This window comes from Platichthys flesus, chromosome 2 (genome assembly GCF_949316205.1).
Source record: "Platichthys flesus chromosome 2, fPlaFle2.1, whole genome shotgun sequence".
Taxonomy (NCBI): Eukaryota; Metazoa; Chordata; class Actinopteri; order Pleuronectiformes; family Pleuronectidae; genus Platichthys; species Platichthys flesus.
This window is the reverse complement of record NC_084946.1, coordinates 18,185,790-18,204,334: the sequence shown is the minus strand read 5'-3', so window position 1 is coordinate 18,204,334 and position 18,545 is coordinate 18,185,790. Positions and strand designations below refer to the sequence as shown.

At 43.7% G+C, this 18,545-nt stretch overlaps 1 protein-coding gene across 2 annotated transcripts in view; it reads right to left on the bottom strand.

Annotated features, from left to right (window-relative positions):
- Window positions 1-18,545, bottom strand: part of sema3fa (sema domain, immunoglobulin domain (Ig), short basic domain, secreted, (semaphorin) 3Fa) — a 51,265-nt gene that overhangs the window by 5,366 nt on the left and 27,354 nt on the right. Inside the window, exons 3-11 of one of the 2 annotated variants that reach the window (XM_062403665.1) lie at window positions 16,334-16,494; window positions 16,183-16,245; window positions 13,364-13,483; window positions 11,702-11,791; window positions 10,636-10,729; window positions 8,906-9,025; window positions 7,383-7,522; window positions 5,509-5,623; window positions 32-101 (exon numbers count right to left, since the gene is read on the bottom strand). In XM_062403665.1, coding sequence (XP_062259649.1) covers window positions 32-101; window positions 5,509-5,623; window positions 7,383-7,522; window positions 8,906-9,025; window positions 10,636-10,729; window positions 11,702-11,791; window positions 13,364-13,483; window positions 16,183-16,245; window positions 16,334-16,494 — 973 coding nt within the window. The remainder of the gene's footprint in view (window positions 1-31; window positions 102-5,508; window positions 5,624-7,382; window positions 7,523-8,905; window positions 9,026-10,635; window positions 10,730-11,701; window positions 11,792-13,363; window positions 13,484-16,182; window positions 16,246-16,333; window positions 16,495-18,545) is intronic. The other variant, XM_062403672.1, reaches the window with a different exon arrangement.

The window sequence follows — 18,545 nt, the reverse complement described above, 5'->3', positions numbered from 1 at the left end:
GAGAGTTTTAAAAAAGCTGTCAGTCACTCACCCCGACACTGAGAAGACTCCGTAGATGACAGGATTCTTGGTGTCTTGAGTTGGCTGGATATAAACATCCCCTGATGAGAAACACATTTGTAGTCATTAGTAATAAACCACAAAAAAAAAAAACAATCAAGGAGGAAGTAGTTAGATCCTTTTTTGAATAAAAGTTACAACAACAGAATTTAAAAATATACTAATAGAAAAACTGGCTTTCAAAATGTCCAATGGGATTTATATTGATATTATATAAATATATATGACACTGTATATATCATAAACAGTATTTTGTATCTACTTTGTATGCAGTTAAGTAGTTTGGTCTAGTGGTTCCTATGCATGGCCATTTATTCCCCTCCAAAAGGGGCACATGATAAATCTGACAGGTCATGAGATGATTGGAAAACAGAAAAGCTCTGGTGCTCATGTTCATATTTTCACTATATTTTTTTGTGTGTGAAAATAACAAACGAAAGATTCAACCTCAACTCTGTTTTTTTAAGTAAGGGGTCCAAAGAGAAACAGCTTGTACAGGTGCTTTAACAAGCATCAGTATCTAAAACCCCACAACTGCAACGACAAGCGGCTGGAACTCATCAACACAACTGTCAATCACGACAACAGCAACTGATTCTCCAGGTCCTCCGCACCGAGTCAAGCTCTACTGAGCTTTGAATAAACAGGTGAACAGCTCTGTGTGCAGCTTCACGGTTCTGTGGGCCGAGTCCTGCAGCAGGCTTTTATTTGCCAGGGCTCAATAACTGCAGGTCACTTTTACAGTTTCAGAAAGAGAAGATGTAACCAGGCCAAACAAACAGCCCATTCTATAACAGGCAGGTTTAGAATGGACAGTGCACTAGCACTAGAAAATGGAAAAATGTACAAGTACCTCAAAATGTGTCCATGAGTGCAATACTTGAGTGAATATGTTGAATAGACTAAAAAATGCTTTCTCTCTGCAGAAGCACAATAACAGTCCCAAGATGAATGTGCAGACAAAGAAAAGTAAATATTCATGTGTGCGTCTGGTATTTGACCATCATGGGAATTTATTAGGTCCACACCTGGTTCCGACCTGAAGTCATTTTCACTTTAACATATGGAGACTTTTTGCTTCCTACGTGGGGGGGGGGGGGGGGGGGGGGGGAAGCTGCCTCAGAGAGCTGTGGTTACCACAGAGCCTCAGCGAGATCCGGAATTCAGGCTCGTCCTGAGACGGGCTGAAGCTAACCTGTCTCAGCGGGGAATAGACGTGAAATGGAGATCTCTGGTCAAACACGGCTTTAATAGGAGCCATATGCATCCAATGACTGTACAGGGCAGAGCTGTTGTTAACCCTGCATATCCTCTGATGACTTAAGGAGAGAAAAGTGCGAGGAAAAACAGTACGGAAGAAAAGTGAAATTAATTTAAATGAGACAGGTTTGAGTAGAATAACACCTCATCCGCACTCGGACACACAGGACCATTCATGGCTTTGCATTAGTGGAAAACTACAGAGAAAAGAGCACGGATCACTTGTTTCAAATGGCCTTGAACAGTTAGGCACAATAATTACCGACAGCGGAAATTCTTTGGAAAAATACCAATTACAAAGAACAGGCATGGAATCGGATCCTCTCCCTTTATAACCCAAGACCCTTTTCATGGTTATCTGTCAAGCTATTAATATGACACACCACAGCAAGGACGCGGAGCCACCGCTCACATACTGTATTTATCTCTCACATATCACCTGAATGAGCCCGAGAGGCGGCACGTCAAAGAACAAAATGCTGAGTGCCAGTTATGTGAAACGCTGATCCTCGTGCCCTTGGCGTTGTCTGTAGTGCGCAAAAAACAAACAGGAGGAAGCTTCATTCACGTGGTTTGTTTAAAGAGATCCACAAACCTGCTTTTGATTTAAAATCTCACAAAAACAACAACCCCCTAACATCTCGAGGTATAGAAATTACAGGTAATGGCAGCACACTGAGGCTAAAATACACTTTTGGCAAACAAGGGTAGAAATTCATAACCCCTCTGACGCCAGTTTGACAAGACCTCCCGGCTCCAGAGCGAGAGCAGCAAAGGAGAAAAGACATAAATCAGTCGAGATCAAGTTGCGTCACAGCAACTTTTGTTTCTCATGTGTCAGATCAGACGGATCAGAGTCTGTGAAGCTCTCGCAGCAACTCATCAGCAGAGAAACGTCTCCGGCTGCTGGGAGCACAGAGACCGGGGATAAATAAGGTGCTGTGAGGAAACTAAGGAGGAAGGGGGAATGAAGAGTCCCAGGATGGAGCCAGGACTGTCAAATTCAAACAGATTGTGTATGATTATCTCCTTGATGCCCACTCTGAGAGACCAGGCGCCCAAAATATGTTGTTGAAAAGGTCCACTCCGAGTGATTACAGAGAAAAGCAACAGAAAAGTACCTTCTTCAGCTTCGTCATTAAGAATTCAGGTTCAGGGATTTGTGGACGACAGGGAGAGCATGAAAATAACTCAATGATATCAAAAGTTTCACTACATAATTACATTTCTGAACCGGCAATAAACATTACCGCCCACGCATTTATTCTCTGCTTTTGTCTGGCAGACATTTTCATCTCTCCTGCGTCTATATGTGTTGTTTTCACTCTGTCTGTATAATCCTCCTCTCCCCGGCTGAGACACTGAATGCTTTTTCCTCTGTTCCACCATCTGAATGTACTTCGCTCTCTCCCATGAGACCTCGCGCAGCCACTCTGATGCCTCTGCTGGGCTCCAGCAGGACCAGCAGGAGACAGAACACATCTCCACCAGACGCCCTGTGGTCGAGGGGGAGGCCGACCACAGAGCTGTGGGACGTCAGCGGACTCCCAGTGACCTCACCACGAGTGCTCATCTGCACTGAGGCAGCAGCTGACCCGCTGCGCTGTGCATGGACTGAAAGTACAGCAGCAATGACAGCAGTGGACCGACTGACACTGAACGCTGTTAATGCAAAATCTGCTACTAGCTGAACCTTGTTATTATGAATAAAGGATGTGTTCATGCAGTCAGCTCATATCTCTGTTTGATTCACAAGATTACAGTAAATGCACCAAATCTGAATGAAAACTGTTGGAACTGGATAATAATAAGAAACGTATGAAGCCGACCATCACAGCCTCCACTGCTGGAACACTGAACTTGAGAGCAGCCAGAAGCGATGAACGCTGGAAACGCGAAAGGATTGAAACCTCTCTTTTAAGCCTGGCTTTTTAACATGCATGGTTTACAAGCATTAATTTATTGCACCTATGCTTGGCTTAAATGTACGGTAATCTATTAGTCTGCGTTTTATCTGATGTTATTAACTTTTATTTAGCATTTTGCATTATGACTCGAGAACTAAAGAATGTTTCGCGTCTCCATTTGGCAGGACCTTCATCAAGCAAACGTTTTGAGATGTTTAGAATCCATCTTAAATAGGGAGTGGGCATGGGTCAGCCAGTCAAATATTTTATATTAAAAAAGTGTTTTTAATTGTTATGGCTCTTAAAATCCTTCCTTACTATATCGGCACTTTGAACTGCACTAACTTCAATTAAATGTGCCATAAAAATAATGTTTGATTGATTGAGTTGTGCAGAAGGGAGAAGAGATATAAGGGCCTGCAATCAATCTGCATTTGTCTGTCTATGTTCATTTTAACATAATTATTAGTCTCATAACAATTAGTAATCCCACTGTAGTTCAAAGTCCTTATTTTTCTTAAACTGGTGCTGTTGGGCCCATTTATAACTATTGAAATGTCAACCAAACATTTCAACCACTTCCATACTCTCCATTATCGTTGTCTTTATTTTGTGAGTCCTTCGTTTCTTGAAACAGCTGCTTCCCAGAAGACTTAAAACTCATTCATTTGAGATTAACTCGAGTCCATCTCGTCGGCAGGATTCAGGGTAAGTCAGAGGACTCAAAGTAAATATTAACTTGCATAATGTGATGGTGCAGATTCCTCCATAGTGAAAATGTGTGTGAATAAATGAGAACACACTTTTGAGAAGTTGTCAAAAATCTGCTGCTCATACCAACAGTCACTGTAATTTCAAGATTACTACAAATCCCGGTTTTAATCCTGTCAGTCCTGTGAATGATGGACAGGCCCGGATGATCAACAGGGGTCGGACTGATCCCAGCTGCTCATTGCTTGTGTGTGTGTGTGTGTGAGTCCTGTGTGTGTACTTGTGTTCTTTGTGGGGATCTCAAAATAAGGACATTTTGGCCAGACATTTTTGAGGGTTAAGATTTTCTTTTAGAATTAATGTTAGAATTAGATTTCAGTTAACTTTGCTTTAAGATAAGGATTATACATTTAGTTGAGGTTAAGGTTAGGGTGAGGGGCTAGGAAATGCGTTATGCCAACTAGTGTCCTCACTAAGATAGAAGTACAAGAAGACGTTCGTTTGCTGGGGAAAAAAGAAACGCAATAAAACGTGTAAAAATGCTGAAGGAAGCCGAGCGATCATCACGAAGGATAGAAACTTTTCAGGGTGGCACCTACAGTATGAGAGCCATATTAATGCTCAAAGGAATAGACATGTCAAGATTAACATGCATGTGTCAGTGATACCTTAATCTAAAGCCGCAGCTTCCCTCGGATTCTTACCAGTACCTTTGCACATGAGAAGAGGCGTACGGCACGGTAAGCTGCTCAATGTGAAGAGAACTCTACCAATGGGAAAGTTGTGGATACGGAGTCTGTCAACATGAAGTCCATCTGGAGAGGCTCGTTTTGCAACACTCTCGTTACACGCTCATGTAAGAATTCTCACTTTCTTTCTGCCAAGTTTTTTCTTCCCCGTCAAATCAGAGACGAGCTCATTATGAGCAGGATTCTAACTCCATGCAGATGTGTTAAAGGTTCAAAGACTCGTAGAAATGTGTCTGCGAAACGTCACAGTAAGTGATTGCTATTTGACTTTTGTGAGAAAATTTTTTAAAGTGTGTTGTGTTTCAGTTGGTAAATGTTGATTAGAGCGTTAACAGACAAAAGGGTCAGATACGGAGGGAGGGTGTGAAAAAGCGACAATCTCTGAGCCAATCAGCTGTTGCCTGAATACAAATTAGCCTCTAGGGGCAGAGGTCATATAACAGATATCTGGGCCAAGACTCCATCATCCGTTTGCCTTTTACTTTTTTTTAAAGCTTCTTTTATCACACGAGTCGAACGCTTATCCAAACAAAACATTGATACTTTCTGCAGATGTTTAAGGTCCATAAGACATTTTGGCTAATCTCTTACAATGCTATGTGCATATGAATAAAGATAAATGGAAAAAGTTATGGGGCTTTTTCTCTCCATATGGACAGTTTACCTTAGGCAAATGAAGCCTGCTCCAACGTGATTGGCCAAACAAATGGAAATCAGTTGACGTCAGGCCCTTAAATCTCGTCCTTCGCCAACAGATTCTGCGTCTTCACATGCAGAATGTGTTTATAGAGATTAAAAGAGGAATAACAATGTCAACTCACTCAGTTCATCAAAGTGCGTCTCAATGCCGTCCGGTCCAGGCACCGAGCAGATGAGTCGAGCCTTCAGAAACGTGCTCCACTTGTTGACCAGGCAGCAGTGTCCACCGTCGTCATTCTGTGCAGCAGAGACACACAGTAGTCATTCATCCACCTCCACACCGACAGGCCGTCCAGCGTCTGACTAGCAGCTGTTTCAAACAACCGTCCGGACTAAGTGTTGTTGTTGGGCCTGTTTGAGTAAAGATCAGCCCTGGGATTCGGCTTGGCCCATCTGCTCGGGAGGTTCAGCCAACGTCTACTACGGAGGTAGACACTGGAGCCCTGGGAAAATGATTCATGAGTTGGAACTCGACGGACTTCGGAGTCCAGAGGAGCTGCACGGGGCGAAGAAATCGAGACTATCTTTATTTAATGTAGTCTTTTGGGGATGGAAATCTGTTTATTGGAATTGGTCCATATTGTTTCCACATTTATAACATGAATTGAAATAAAAAGCCATTCTTGGTCCCTAGATAATATTCTGACTGTTTGTCTATCTCCACCAGTACGTCACACTTGTGGTTCTAAGGAGGGAAATGCATTGTTGATGGAGCGGCCACTCAAGTTAGGATACATGCTGATACATTATAAAAGGTGATTGTTCAACAGCAGGGGAACATTTTCACTTGTTCAGATACATACGTCAATGAACAATAGCACAAATGTTTGTTCATATCTTCATGCTGATGTTTTTTTAATGCATTTTGCGATCCCTGACTTTTCCTCTAGTGCCACCATGACGAATTTAGTACTTTGAAGTGTAAGGATCCAGTACTACAGCAATAAGCATGGTTATATAACTAGTAAAGAATGCAGTGTGGTACTGTCAGACTCATTCGGAACCAGTTACTGTACAGAGGAAAACCGAATGGATACAGATGACTCCACACTTGTGTACCAATAATGAAATGACCAGGACAAAAACTGCAAGATAAAGAAACATTAAAGGGGATGGCTAGTAATGCTAAAAATAAATAACTAAATCACGGTGAACCCTCAGGTGCTCCGTGCGTCAAGTGAAAGAAGATTTGGTTCCGTCAAACTTCATTTTCAGGTTAAAACTGTCTGTTTGCCCAATAATTTGGTTTATGGCCAAAAACAAGCTAATTCATGACATTGAAATTAGCCGCAGCAGCATGTTGTATTTACTGCAGAAGAATAAATGCTAACACAGACTAAACTAAGATAACCTAACATTATACCTGCTATAGGTCCACATTGTAATCAAGCTGATCTAAGGCGGTGCTGTACCTAAATAAAGCCTCACTGAGCTGCACACAGGGCTAAAGACTCTTATTCGGGTTTAGTATCCACCTTGTAAATTACATACTTTAAGGATGCATCTAACAAACACAGGAGCATCCTGAGTTTTTCTGGAGTCCATGTTGAGATGACTTGAACGTTTTTGACAGTGTTTTTTTTTCCGTGCGTCTCCGGTGAAAAACAGTGCCTCAGGCCACATCAGCTACATCACTGAGTAAACACAGCTCAGCTTTGTATGTATGTCTATGCATGCACACAGATGTGGGCTAAAGTAAACTCCACCACTCAAACATTTCATCCAGAGGAACAGAAATAACAGAATCCTTCCCAAAGCGAGCTGTCGAGGCAAAGAGCGAAGATCAGGTTTCCTGACTGGGGATTTGGTGGAGTGTGATTTTTTTCTGTTCAGCAGTTTCTAGACGTTACTGGTGATAATGGGGGGGCTTTCAGTCTGCTCCTCTAAGAGACAAGGAAACAGGACACAGACTGTAACTAACCATTATGGAGACATATAAACCTTTCACTGGTGATGAGCAACATGAGGTTTGCCGACCGGGAGCGTGATAACTCACCAGGCAGATCCGCCCTATCCTGGACTGGGTCATGGGACTCTGGCCCATCTCAGAGGCTTTCTCGCGGAAGAAAAAGTAGAGCTTGTCATCATTCTTCTCGGCGCTGTCTGGGATGAGGTGTGCGTGGATGAATGTGGGATCTGCAGGAAAGAAGAGATGGATGGGGAGAGCTTTAGTAGCTGTGCAGCACATGTTCCTCTGCGTCCAAATGTGAGAGCAGAGGACTGCTTAAATCCACAGTTCATCAAGTCTGAAAGGGGCCTGCAGCTAACTTTACCATTACATTAACTATCATTTATAGAAATACAGATCTGATGGTGTTCAAGAACAAGTGTCAGGAAGGAGCATTTACAGTAGAAATCCTTAAAGCAAGCATTTATGATTATTACTAACATTATTGCCAAAAGCTCTCAAATCCAAATGTCTCTCTACTTTGACTCTTCTTTGGCCTATTCCACATGTATGGTGCCTCATTTGGGGCTTTTCTGTTTCTTGTCCTTTGCTCACTGTGAACTTTCCTGATATTTTCCTGCTGCATTCTGACATGTTACTAGGAGGCTGGCGGAAAAAGTTCCAGAAGATATCGTGCTCAGCTGACTCAGATGTTTGTGTTCTCACACACTGCCCTTCTGGCAAATATCACGAAAATGTCTGGACTTCAGCGCACATCTGAAATCAGTTTTTATTTTCGGTCTAATTGAGGAAGATTCAGCCAAACACATCTTTTGAAATTTGAGAAATATGCTGAATGAAGCAGAGGCTTTTTTACTAACAACTGTCTGGAGCTGGATTTCTTCCTAGTGACAACCCTCAGTGTCCCATTCCAGTGCACTCCCACTGGCTGACTTACTGGGTCATCACTGGACACGCAACACAGAGCGCCCCTCCCCACCGTGACCGATCAAGGTCCCAAACAGGGACAAACCAAAACCGGAGGAGGGGGGGGGGGTGGGGGGCATGTATTGGGGGAGGGGGTAGATAAAGAGATTCCACATGGCTGATTAGCAGGACTCAGGTGTCCCACTTCTGTTGTACCACTACCAGGGGACTGTTGTCAGGGCAACAGGGTCAGAGGAAAGTCTGGGAGGCCGTGGATGATTTGGAAACATCAACCGACAGAATTCAAAGTGCTGTGACACTCACGGTTCATTAGACAGCAAAGGCTACTCTGAGTCATTATTGACATTCAGTCATTTCACCCTGGGACTACACTACTGACCTTGTTTTCGGTCTCTGCTGACGTGCAGTCCACAATTAGCAAAGTGCATTTTATGATTCGAGTCAAATGAGCAGTGGGTCATGTGGAGCAGGCTGGAAAGATCAACACTCACATTCCTAGATGACTCTAGGAGACTAGGCATGGAGGATTTTGCTGGGTAATGGGGAGGCTGCACTCGGCTGTTGCCTGAGACATTAAAGCATTGTTCTTACAGAGCTGAGGAATAAATTAAAAATGAACTGGACGGGGATGAGTGGAAGGGAATAAAGCTGGGTGCAGCACGAGCCGTGAGCGGAGACATTACCGTTCAACCATCTGGAGTTGTACTGATCAGTCCTCATGCCTGTCTGCTTCCCCAGCGTACGGAAGATAGCAGAGTCTGTTCCCATGAAATCGATGTAGACTCCGGCGTACAGCTCTCCATCTGTCAGTCACAGGGAAAGAAGGAGGAAGGGTGTCTCTGAGTTGACGTCATGAAGGATGAAAATAATTTCCGGGTCACTGTGGAGAACATGCTGTCGACCGAGTGTGAGCGAAACTTGATTAAAAACGTTGCATCATCCCTCATGTCAAAATCAGGCTGATGGCGAGGACATGGGCCGTTCAAAGATGGAGATCAACTCTACATGAAGAGAGGACGGCGCCAGAAAACACATCACACCTCAACATCTCATCCAAGTCTGTTCAGGGGAGTCAGAAATGTCACATTTGGGTCGAAAACAGTGACCTTGTGATTATACTGTAATCATACTTAAGCTTATTAAGCCAATCAGTGTAGCTTGAAAAGACGGCTGTCTTCCCACAGTTTCAGGTCGGATTCTTGGTTCATATACTGGGGTCAAGGAAATCCTGATATTGGATTCCAAATCTGCATGTGCAGAAATGTACAGACCCTTATTTTCCATGCATGTAAAATATGCTGAAACTCGGAGTGACATTTTGGTAAGGTAAGTAAAACACAGTTGGTGTAACAGTGGTGTTAAAAATCCCACTAATGCCTAAACCAGGGAAATTCCAGTTTCCTGTGTTGTGTCAGTGCGGTACATGTCTCCCCTGCCAGTTGTGTAAGAAAACCTGCAGCTGATATTTTTTTTCTTTTTTAGTGTTACAGTTTTGCTCGGTTCAGCTAGAAATGAGCTGAGGTGAGAGAGGCGCTCTCTGTGCCCCCCCCCCCCCACACACACACACATGCAGGGCAGGAGGTCACTTATCAACAGCCATGCTTGACCACCTGTACGCTGCTGACAGCAGCAGACCACCCACAGAGGCTGACCAAATAAAACTACCTGTACCAGAGCTGGACTGATGAGAACAACATGTCCTGCTTGTAGCTTATGTTTAGGACAGAAACAAGCAAACTAGAGACATGGGCTTAGTCAAAAAGGGCCTACGTTTGATTGTTGTCACTGTCAAAAAGACTAAACATGAATCAATCAATTCAATAAGACAGTGGGTGGTTGGTCAGTTGTGAAAAACGCTTTCTGTGGCCTAATCTGTAAATCTAGCACAGTATGAGCATTGTATTACTTTGGACAGGTGCTACACCCAACAATGGAGGGTATTTAAGTAAACACAATGAAAACTAAATCAAAGAAATCTAATTCAATAATACAAAGTCCAACAGTTAATCCAGTGAAAAATTATCCTTTTAAGTCATGGGGCTGGAAGATATGGCCAAAAATGGTATCAAGCTTAAAATGTGTTCATGTTCGTTGATACTCATAAATATCAGGATAAATGTTTGTTTATTATTTCTTTATTTAAGTTTAAAGACTGAGTTAAGGTTTTGGTTTTAAACTCCTCTTTATGAACAGAACATGAGAAACACTTATTTATGATAATTTATAAGCTATATAATGATATATATTGATCTTTTGTTACAACGATTGGTGAAAATGATATTAACTATAAATAATATTTCATTGCCCAGCCCTATCAAGACATGCAGAACCTCTAGTTTTCCATAGAGGGCTCTTTAAAGATGCTCGTACATTATGTATAAAAAGAAATACAACATAAAGAGTAGATACTTACTGATCAAAGCTGAGACGCTGTTCAGTTTGGGGTCATACGGACATTTTCCTTTACCAGAATCCACTTTACCAGGTTCAAGTCGGAAAATATATTCCTGCAATGAAAAGAATTCAGAAAAACATTAACATATTTATTTGTTTTCCTTTCTTACTTGGTAAAAGCTTTATAGTGTTAAATGAATTAATTTGTATTATTATTATTATACTGCAGCAGGTACAAGGCGATTGTTTGAGTTTTTGAATCACAGCAGCATCAAACTAATGATGTGATCAGCTGGTTAACACCGATGAGGAGCGAGCGGTGACTCTACAGCCACTGAACAAGCTGCTCTCACAGGACCAATGGTTATCAGTGAGATGGAGAGGTGGAGGAACACGCTGAGAGCAATCCACAAAAAAACTCATCCACCATGCTGCACACATTAGTGGCTCAAACGGGAACAAGAATCCATTATTTCATAGGGAAAGAGGACATCTTGAACATCTGTGTCAACATCGGGTGTGTGTCTGCGCCGAGTTTAGTCGGGTACTTCAAAGCCGGATGATGATGCTTGACAGGTTGGAAATATACGCCGAGGGAAGCAGAATAATTTCAAAGCTGCATTTGTTACCCAGCTTTTATATATCAAGACTCAAACATGTGTTGTGATGAAAGTGTTGTCATTTGTAACAAGCTAAATAAACTTTAAGACTGTAATACCCGCTAAACCAGACAACTGATGAAGGTAGCCCAAGTGAGTCACAGTTTTTTGGGGGGGTTATTTCACCCTCATGTCTACATATGAAATCACTCTTAACAGCCATTAACAGAATAAAGGGAAATGAATTAAGATATGAAGAATAAACACAAAGGAATAGGAATACCACATTTATAAAGTACTCTTTTGCGTTGAAGGCCACTGGGGGAAGTACAAATGGTTCCTCAGTAAAAAAAAAAAAATAGATCCATGGTAAACATGTTGATGCTAGTTATACTCGGTCATCCCCTACTTCAACTGAGGGTTCTAAAGTTCTCCAGGTGAGCGTCAGACCCAAAGAGCCTTTTCCAAAATCTCCCTTCTGCCCACCTTCGCCTCCAAGTGCTCTGATGTGGTGCTGAAGTCTGCTGCCCGACTCGTTCTCCCTCCAGATTGGGATGCCTGTAGGAAGTGGGACCCCTAAATAAAAACAGAGACATGGCACAGCGGGCCATCTTGTTACGGCATTCGATTCCAGATCAGTGGTAAAAATATCAACTGGTGATGCCTGTGACAATTACATATATAGGAAATAATAGGAAAAAAGGATTGGGGGGAAAAAAAACAAGTAGACTGGAAGAATAAAATGTTTTATTAAAAAATGGAGAGAAAAATGTCAAACGAGTGAAACCAGAGTTTGGTGGATGACATCTGTCATTTACGAGCCACGTTAGATTAGACTCAGTGTCGTGCAAACACAACAGCAACAAACTCCATGCAAAAACCATGCAGCAGAGAAGAGAACAAAATCAGACAAAAACACAATTTCAAAAGAGTGCAATGAGGTGAAGCATATAACAACTTAAAGTATGGGACTTCAGTGAAAGAGACTGCCAACATACCAAGTAATCTCCAAACATAACTGAAGCAGCTATCTAATACTTCCAGTAATCTCTAGATTGCATATCCGACAACCGTTCATCTGATCCGCTCGACACTTGCGATGTGTAATGTAAAGGGTCAAACGAGGTGCAGGGTAGAATCTGTTGTGATTTGGACACGCGATCCTTACAGCTCATATTGAGCTGCGGACCACGACAACAACGGATTCTCCAGTTCGAGGTTCTGTGTACTGAGTCAAGTTTCACTGGACTTTGAATAAACAGGTGAACAGCTGTGTATGTGGAATAAGAGAATGTTTCCAGAGAGTGGAAAAAAAAAAATGGAGCGTCATCTAAGGACTAAAAACGTGTGAAGCCCTCTGCGTACCAGGCGGAAGAATCTCGGAACAATTGGTTTCTGTTTACATCTACTCTGACCACGGAAAATCCTTACAGTGTGAAGCAGCATAGCTTTGGGGCCTTCGGGGAGAAGCTGAATGAGAAGAGGCGGACTGACCTTTACATTGAAACCTGAATCCTCCGTTTGAACCGAGAGACTAAACAGTGGGACCGGTGAGTGTAAGTGTGCGGACATGCAGACCGGGCCGGCAGCTGCTGCCGCTCTGTGTGCGCCATCGTGCCGGAGCGAGGGAGGGACGGAGGAAGGGGGCGGAAGAAGGGGTGAGCTACAAGGCCGATGATGGATGAGAGGTTCCATCGGTAATGATTGGCTTTCAGAGGCTCTCAGCCAGACAGGCCACAGGCCGGAGTGTGTGTAAACAGGTGAGGAAGGGAGGGAGGTCTACGAGGAGGCAACACCAGCTCTCAATATACTGTCAATGTGCGATTCCCAGTGGGGGGGGGGGGGGGGATTGGTGCTGCACACTTCTCTAAGCGGCAGCAGTTAGGTGCCTCGACAACAGCAATTTCAGAGTAATAATTGAGATCAAGACCGACCGGCCAAGAGCTTTCTTTTCTCCCTCTGAATCCTTCAGACCGTGAAACAGCACAAATCAATGAAAACCAAGAGGCAAAAAATGACTGAAGAAAAGCAGAGGCCATGAAACTGAGGAGCAGAAGGAGACTCCCTGATCCGAGATTGATTGACAGATATGGTTCAGAGGAAAAGGTCACAGTGTCTCCATGGCTGCCTGGCTGTGTCTTTGGTTACCTGCGACCTGCGTCCTCGGTCCACGTAGGTGCAGACGGGGTTGTACGCCCCTGTCCCGCACACATACAGGTGGGTCCGGTTCCACGGCTCGATCAGACGGATGAAGTTTCCACATTCCCCCTGTGGGAGGGCAACACAAAAACCCAGCGGGATTAGAGACTTGGGTTTAAAAAAAGATGCTGAACATGAAAAACAATGAAATAAAATGGTTACATAATCCTAAAATGCCCCAATGCTTGTTAGCTTCCCCTCTATCTGGCTTAAAACCGTCACATCTATAATTTCAGCTGCTGGCCGGCCTGTGTTTGGCAGCTCCGCTCCCTGGCTCGGAGCGTCGGCCTGGCCTGGGCTTCACACCAGACCACACTGTCGGAGGGAGAATGTATCCAAACACCATATAACCATGTGGCAGGAACCAAGAGCAGCAGTGGGCCTGAGCTGTCAAGTGTGTTTGCCGGGGGTTTGAGGGAAAGAGCAAATTCAATGTTCCGTCAGACTTGACAACTGAAAAACATTTTGGTGCGGTATAATTACACTGCCGAGTGAAAATTTAGACCTTTAGGAAGTTTGTTTTTTTTTAGATCCAATTTGCGTTTTATTTTTTTTTTTATTGTAGAAGAGGACAAAGACGTGAAAATCTCAACGCTGATGTGGTTTAGTGAGAATTTCAATCATTTCAGTGCAAAGAATTCAGGCAGACAAAACAAGTTTTATAGAGGGAGGACAAAAGAGGCGGTGCCGGTGAAAACAGCTCAGTGCTTTCCAGGGTTGCAGCTTTCTAATCTCGATTTGTCCAACCAGCTGTCCGCCTCTGCCGCTCCGCAATCCACCCGAATCAAAACTCCATCTACAAAAATGCACAGGCTTATGATATCTGCTCAGATTTGTCAGTCACGTCGGCTGCTAGTGACAGCTGGTGAAAAAGAAAGGATGTACCAAGCATAAAAAAAAGTGGGGGGTGGGGGGGTGAGCCACTTTGGCAGATCTTAGCTTCACGACAGATGCACAAGTCAGAGGATGTGCGTGTGTGCATGTGTGGGTGTGTCTTTATTTGTGTGAGCTCTGTCTGTATTATTCAGCACCCCCCCCCCCCCACCGACAGCACAGTGGGGATGATTGCCTTTGACCTCCTGCCTGAACCGACATCCCCTTTGAATTGCTTTTGAATTGTCATCATCTGTCATTCCCTAAAGAGCGGCCTGCAATGCCAGGACGTCTCGCAGTGGCCAATTTTATTTCTTATTTTAGTGATGAAATTTCAAACCCACCTTTAACAGGCACACGCAAGCACGCACCCAGACACGCGCACACACACACGGCGGCTCGCACATGCACACGTGAACATACAGATGCCGATGAGACGTAGCCAGAGGCCGCGAGAGGCGCGGGTCACCAAACACGCATAAATGAACATTCCAGTTGGATAAACAGCAGCCTGCGCTCTCTACCAGCAGGGGAGGGCAGGGTTATTAGCCAGAACCTCGTGCCCACGACCTCTGGCAGCGCTCACCCCCCAACATGGAAGAGAGTGTGTGTGTGTGTGTGTGTGTGTGTGTGTGTGTGTGTGTGTGTGTGTGTGTGTGTGTGTGTGAACAAAATCAAACTATGAAAATCTGGTTTTAGTATGAATTTCAATGATGAGTTTACGTTTCGACCCGGTGGGGACTCTGCCTTTGTCTGGATGTGTGAATGGTATTAACACTTCACACAGGCCTTCCTTGGGTAAGTCAGGACAACAAAGGAAAAAAAAAGTTATCATGGTGAAAAAAAGACATTTAAATGACTTAAATATCGATTTATCCATGTCATGTATGAGATGTGTAGGCTGGTGCGTGGAAGATGTTTTCAGATTTCAGGGATGGCAGCCGAGTGTCGCTTGTCTCTCTTCTCCTCCCTCCCCCCCCCCCCCCCCCCCCGCTCCAGTGTAATTGGTGGCAGCTGTGTGCACTCAGCAATCAGGGCAGCAGAGACAGTGAACGAGAGGCGAGATTCAAAATGTCCTTCAATGACCCCGGTGCCACAATCACATCTGAAGTGGCCTTCACGAGAAATATTCAAGAAGAAAACACAGCTGAGATGTTTTACACCAGGGCTTCAAGTAAAGGCTTCAGACGTGCAGCAGGTCGAACAGGACGCAGGTTTGCAGCCGCGCTGGAATATTTACTGGTTCATGGTCCGGACTGGTTCTGAGAATTGCTCAAAAGATTTGTGTGAAAACATCCAGGAGGTCACCAGCGTGAGACTTGAGGGCCGCAACTGCATGCTTACTTTTACAAAGACCAATGTATCCATTGATTCATTGACTAGTTGATTCATTGTTCACTTCATGCGATGGTAGAAGACAGAGGGTAATATAGCCCAATAGCCTCACGTGACTTCTTTACAATCGTCATCGTATTTAACAATCCAAAACCCAAATATAATCAGTTTAATTACAACTTATAGATTATTAATATTGTTATATTATATTTAAGGTTATTCAATTACTTTTATTATTTATATAAGGACAGCAGTAGTTCATTTTTGTTCTTATTAAAATGGAGTATTAGGGGAATATTGAATGAAACAAATGAGAAAGTTCGAGTTGTCCAATGAGAAACAATTTAAATATTTCGAGGATAATTCAAAATTATGAAATAGGCAGCAAGGTGATTGGTGATGGTCCAAGTTCTTTATATTAACGCAGGCAACAGGCCAATCTTCTGATACCCCCCCCCCCCCCCCCCTTCACTTTGAAGTGACGGGGGTACTTGGTCTTAAATAAACATTCATTGTACAGTACATCTTCTAATTCTACATCACATTGTTTGAATACTTACATTAGTGTCTTTTCCAGACAACACACATTCAGTCTTCCTCTGCGGGACAACAGGCCAGTGGATCTGACAGGGGGAGAGAATACCAGTTAGCTGTAAACTTGTGTTGAGCCGATCCAGTTTTGTCATGTTTCTTTGTGGGACATTTTCTTACTATGAGCGGCTCCTTGTTGATGTCGTGCAGATCCAGAGAGAGGATGTAATCTTTGCTGCCCACATACATGCGGTCATGGTCCTCGTCCATGCGGAGGATACGATAGTCGGTCGAGTTCAGCAAGAAGGAGAAGTGGTGAGCGGTGCCAGTGGACTTCAGCTCTGCGTAAATAAGGCAAAAAAAAGAGAGAGAGAGAGAGAGTGGGGGGAAATAAATACTTTTGTTAGTGCTGTGAGACTGAAAATACACAAAATAAAACTGGGAACTGAGAAGCCACAGACAGTCACAGGAGATGTGTAACAGATCATGTTTGGTCCAGAGATGCTGGTTCAGTTGCCAAAGTTCCATCAAACTTTCTGTGCTAGAGGGGCTCTTTTATGTTAATAATGCACCTACTATCAGACTCTGTTAAATCAAATTAAAGAGGCCGTTCACTTTTCATCCCAGCATCCCAGTTAGAACCGGAGATTACAGGCTCATGGGCAGGCTCCATCAGGGAATGACAGACTTGACACAAGCAACGACACAACAAGTGAAACCAACCCTGTCTTCAAGAAATTATGTTTACATACAACTAAACTGTAGCAGCGAATACATTGGAAATCTAATATAAATTGGAAGAAGCTTGTTGGGGTGAATGGTGGGAGTACACAGCGGATGAGCCTGGTGACTAGGCTCCATATCGCATGTTCGAGTCCCATCTGCAGTGGGGTTAACGAAAGAGCTTTGGGTTAAGATTGGGAAAGGTTGCAATTTTTATTTAAATAAACATTAAATATGTAACAATGAAAAAACTAACAAAAGACCTAGTTTGATGACATCGTGGAGCAGTGTGGATCATGGGAGTTGTTGTCTTCACAACCATTGCTGATGAAAATCTAGCCGACACAACTCAGGAGCAAATCAGGTCAAAGGATGAGGTCAAGTATCAAAGGGCAAAGAATAAACATGATCCATTACGAGTGACCAATACAAACGGTAGAGGGAAAAAACTGCTGAATGGCTAGCAGTGTGTCAAACACCATTTACACCGGAAGACATCGGAGACGAGCAAAACTGTGGGTAAAGTGGATATGAAGCAATAAACAACCTTGAATGCAATACTGGATTTCTCTGGGTGCAAAAAGTACACAAGTCAACAAAATGTATAACAAAGGTGAATTTTTGACATATTATATATTTAAGGAGACGGGACTCAGAGCTAAATGGCAATAGAAAAGCAGTGGATCAGTCATGACACCGGTAAAGAGTCATGTTGACTTGAGTACAACATGGCTTTTATTACAAAAAGGTCAGATGAAGATAATGTTCAGGACATGAGAGTTTGACCGTGGACCTCATTCACATTTTTTCTCCACAATTACATGGAGCCGTGAAAGAGTTGATTTACTTCATTATATCTCTAGGGTTAGGGTTGGGGGGGGGGGGGGTATCTCCCCCCCCCACGCGCTTAAATTCTCACATCATACACAGCGTTGCCACTTCCTTTCCTTCGTATCAGTGCTTCCCAAACTATTTGGAAATCAAACAGCTCTCAGATGGCTCACATGCTGCTGAGGGCAATTCACTGGTGTGTGTGAGTGTAGGTTACACCCGGTGTGCGAGGGGAGATAAGTGGAGATCTAGTGTACAGAAAGCTGCTTTTTTCTCCCGGTCCTCCCATTACCTCCCGAGCTGTTAGAGAATCCGATAGGTCTCCCTCTTTCTCCTGCTCCCTTTCAAACTGTGCTTGGGAAAGTGGAGCTCGAGATGGTTAAGCCTGCACTTGTGCTGTGCTATTTACAGAGAAAACTGGGGTTCCAGATAGAGGACCTGTTCATGTTCCACTTCAACGGGACCAGACAAACAGCTCTACTGTTTTCTTTAACTGAGTCTGTGCGTCACTGGTTAAGAGAAAGACTCGCTCCATCAGCTTAAGCAGCTTCCCTCATCCAGGCAGCGAACTTGTTGTTTTACTCGGAGCAAAAAGGCTGCACGATGTTTTCCACCTGCACAGGACATGTTGAAATACTGACATGAATCCTCTGGCTGAAAGCTTCTGAGCCGCTGGTGAGCTGAGCTCCTTCAGGAGCTGTGAGATGCTGCTGTCACGGTGCAGCATCACGGGCCCTCGGTGGAGTGGATAAGGGAGTAAACAGGAATAGACGTGGCTGTCACCCATGTAATTCTCATAAGTTCCCTGCAGAATATTCTGTAAAGCTTGTTCCCACGC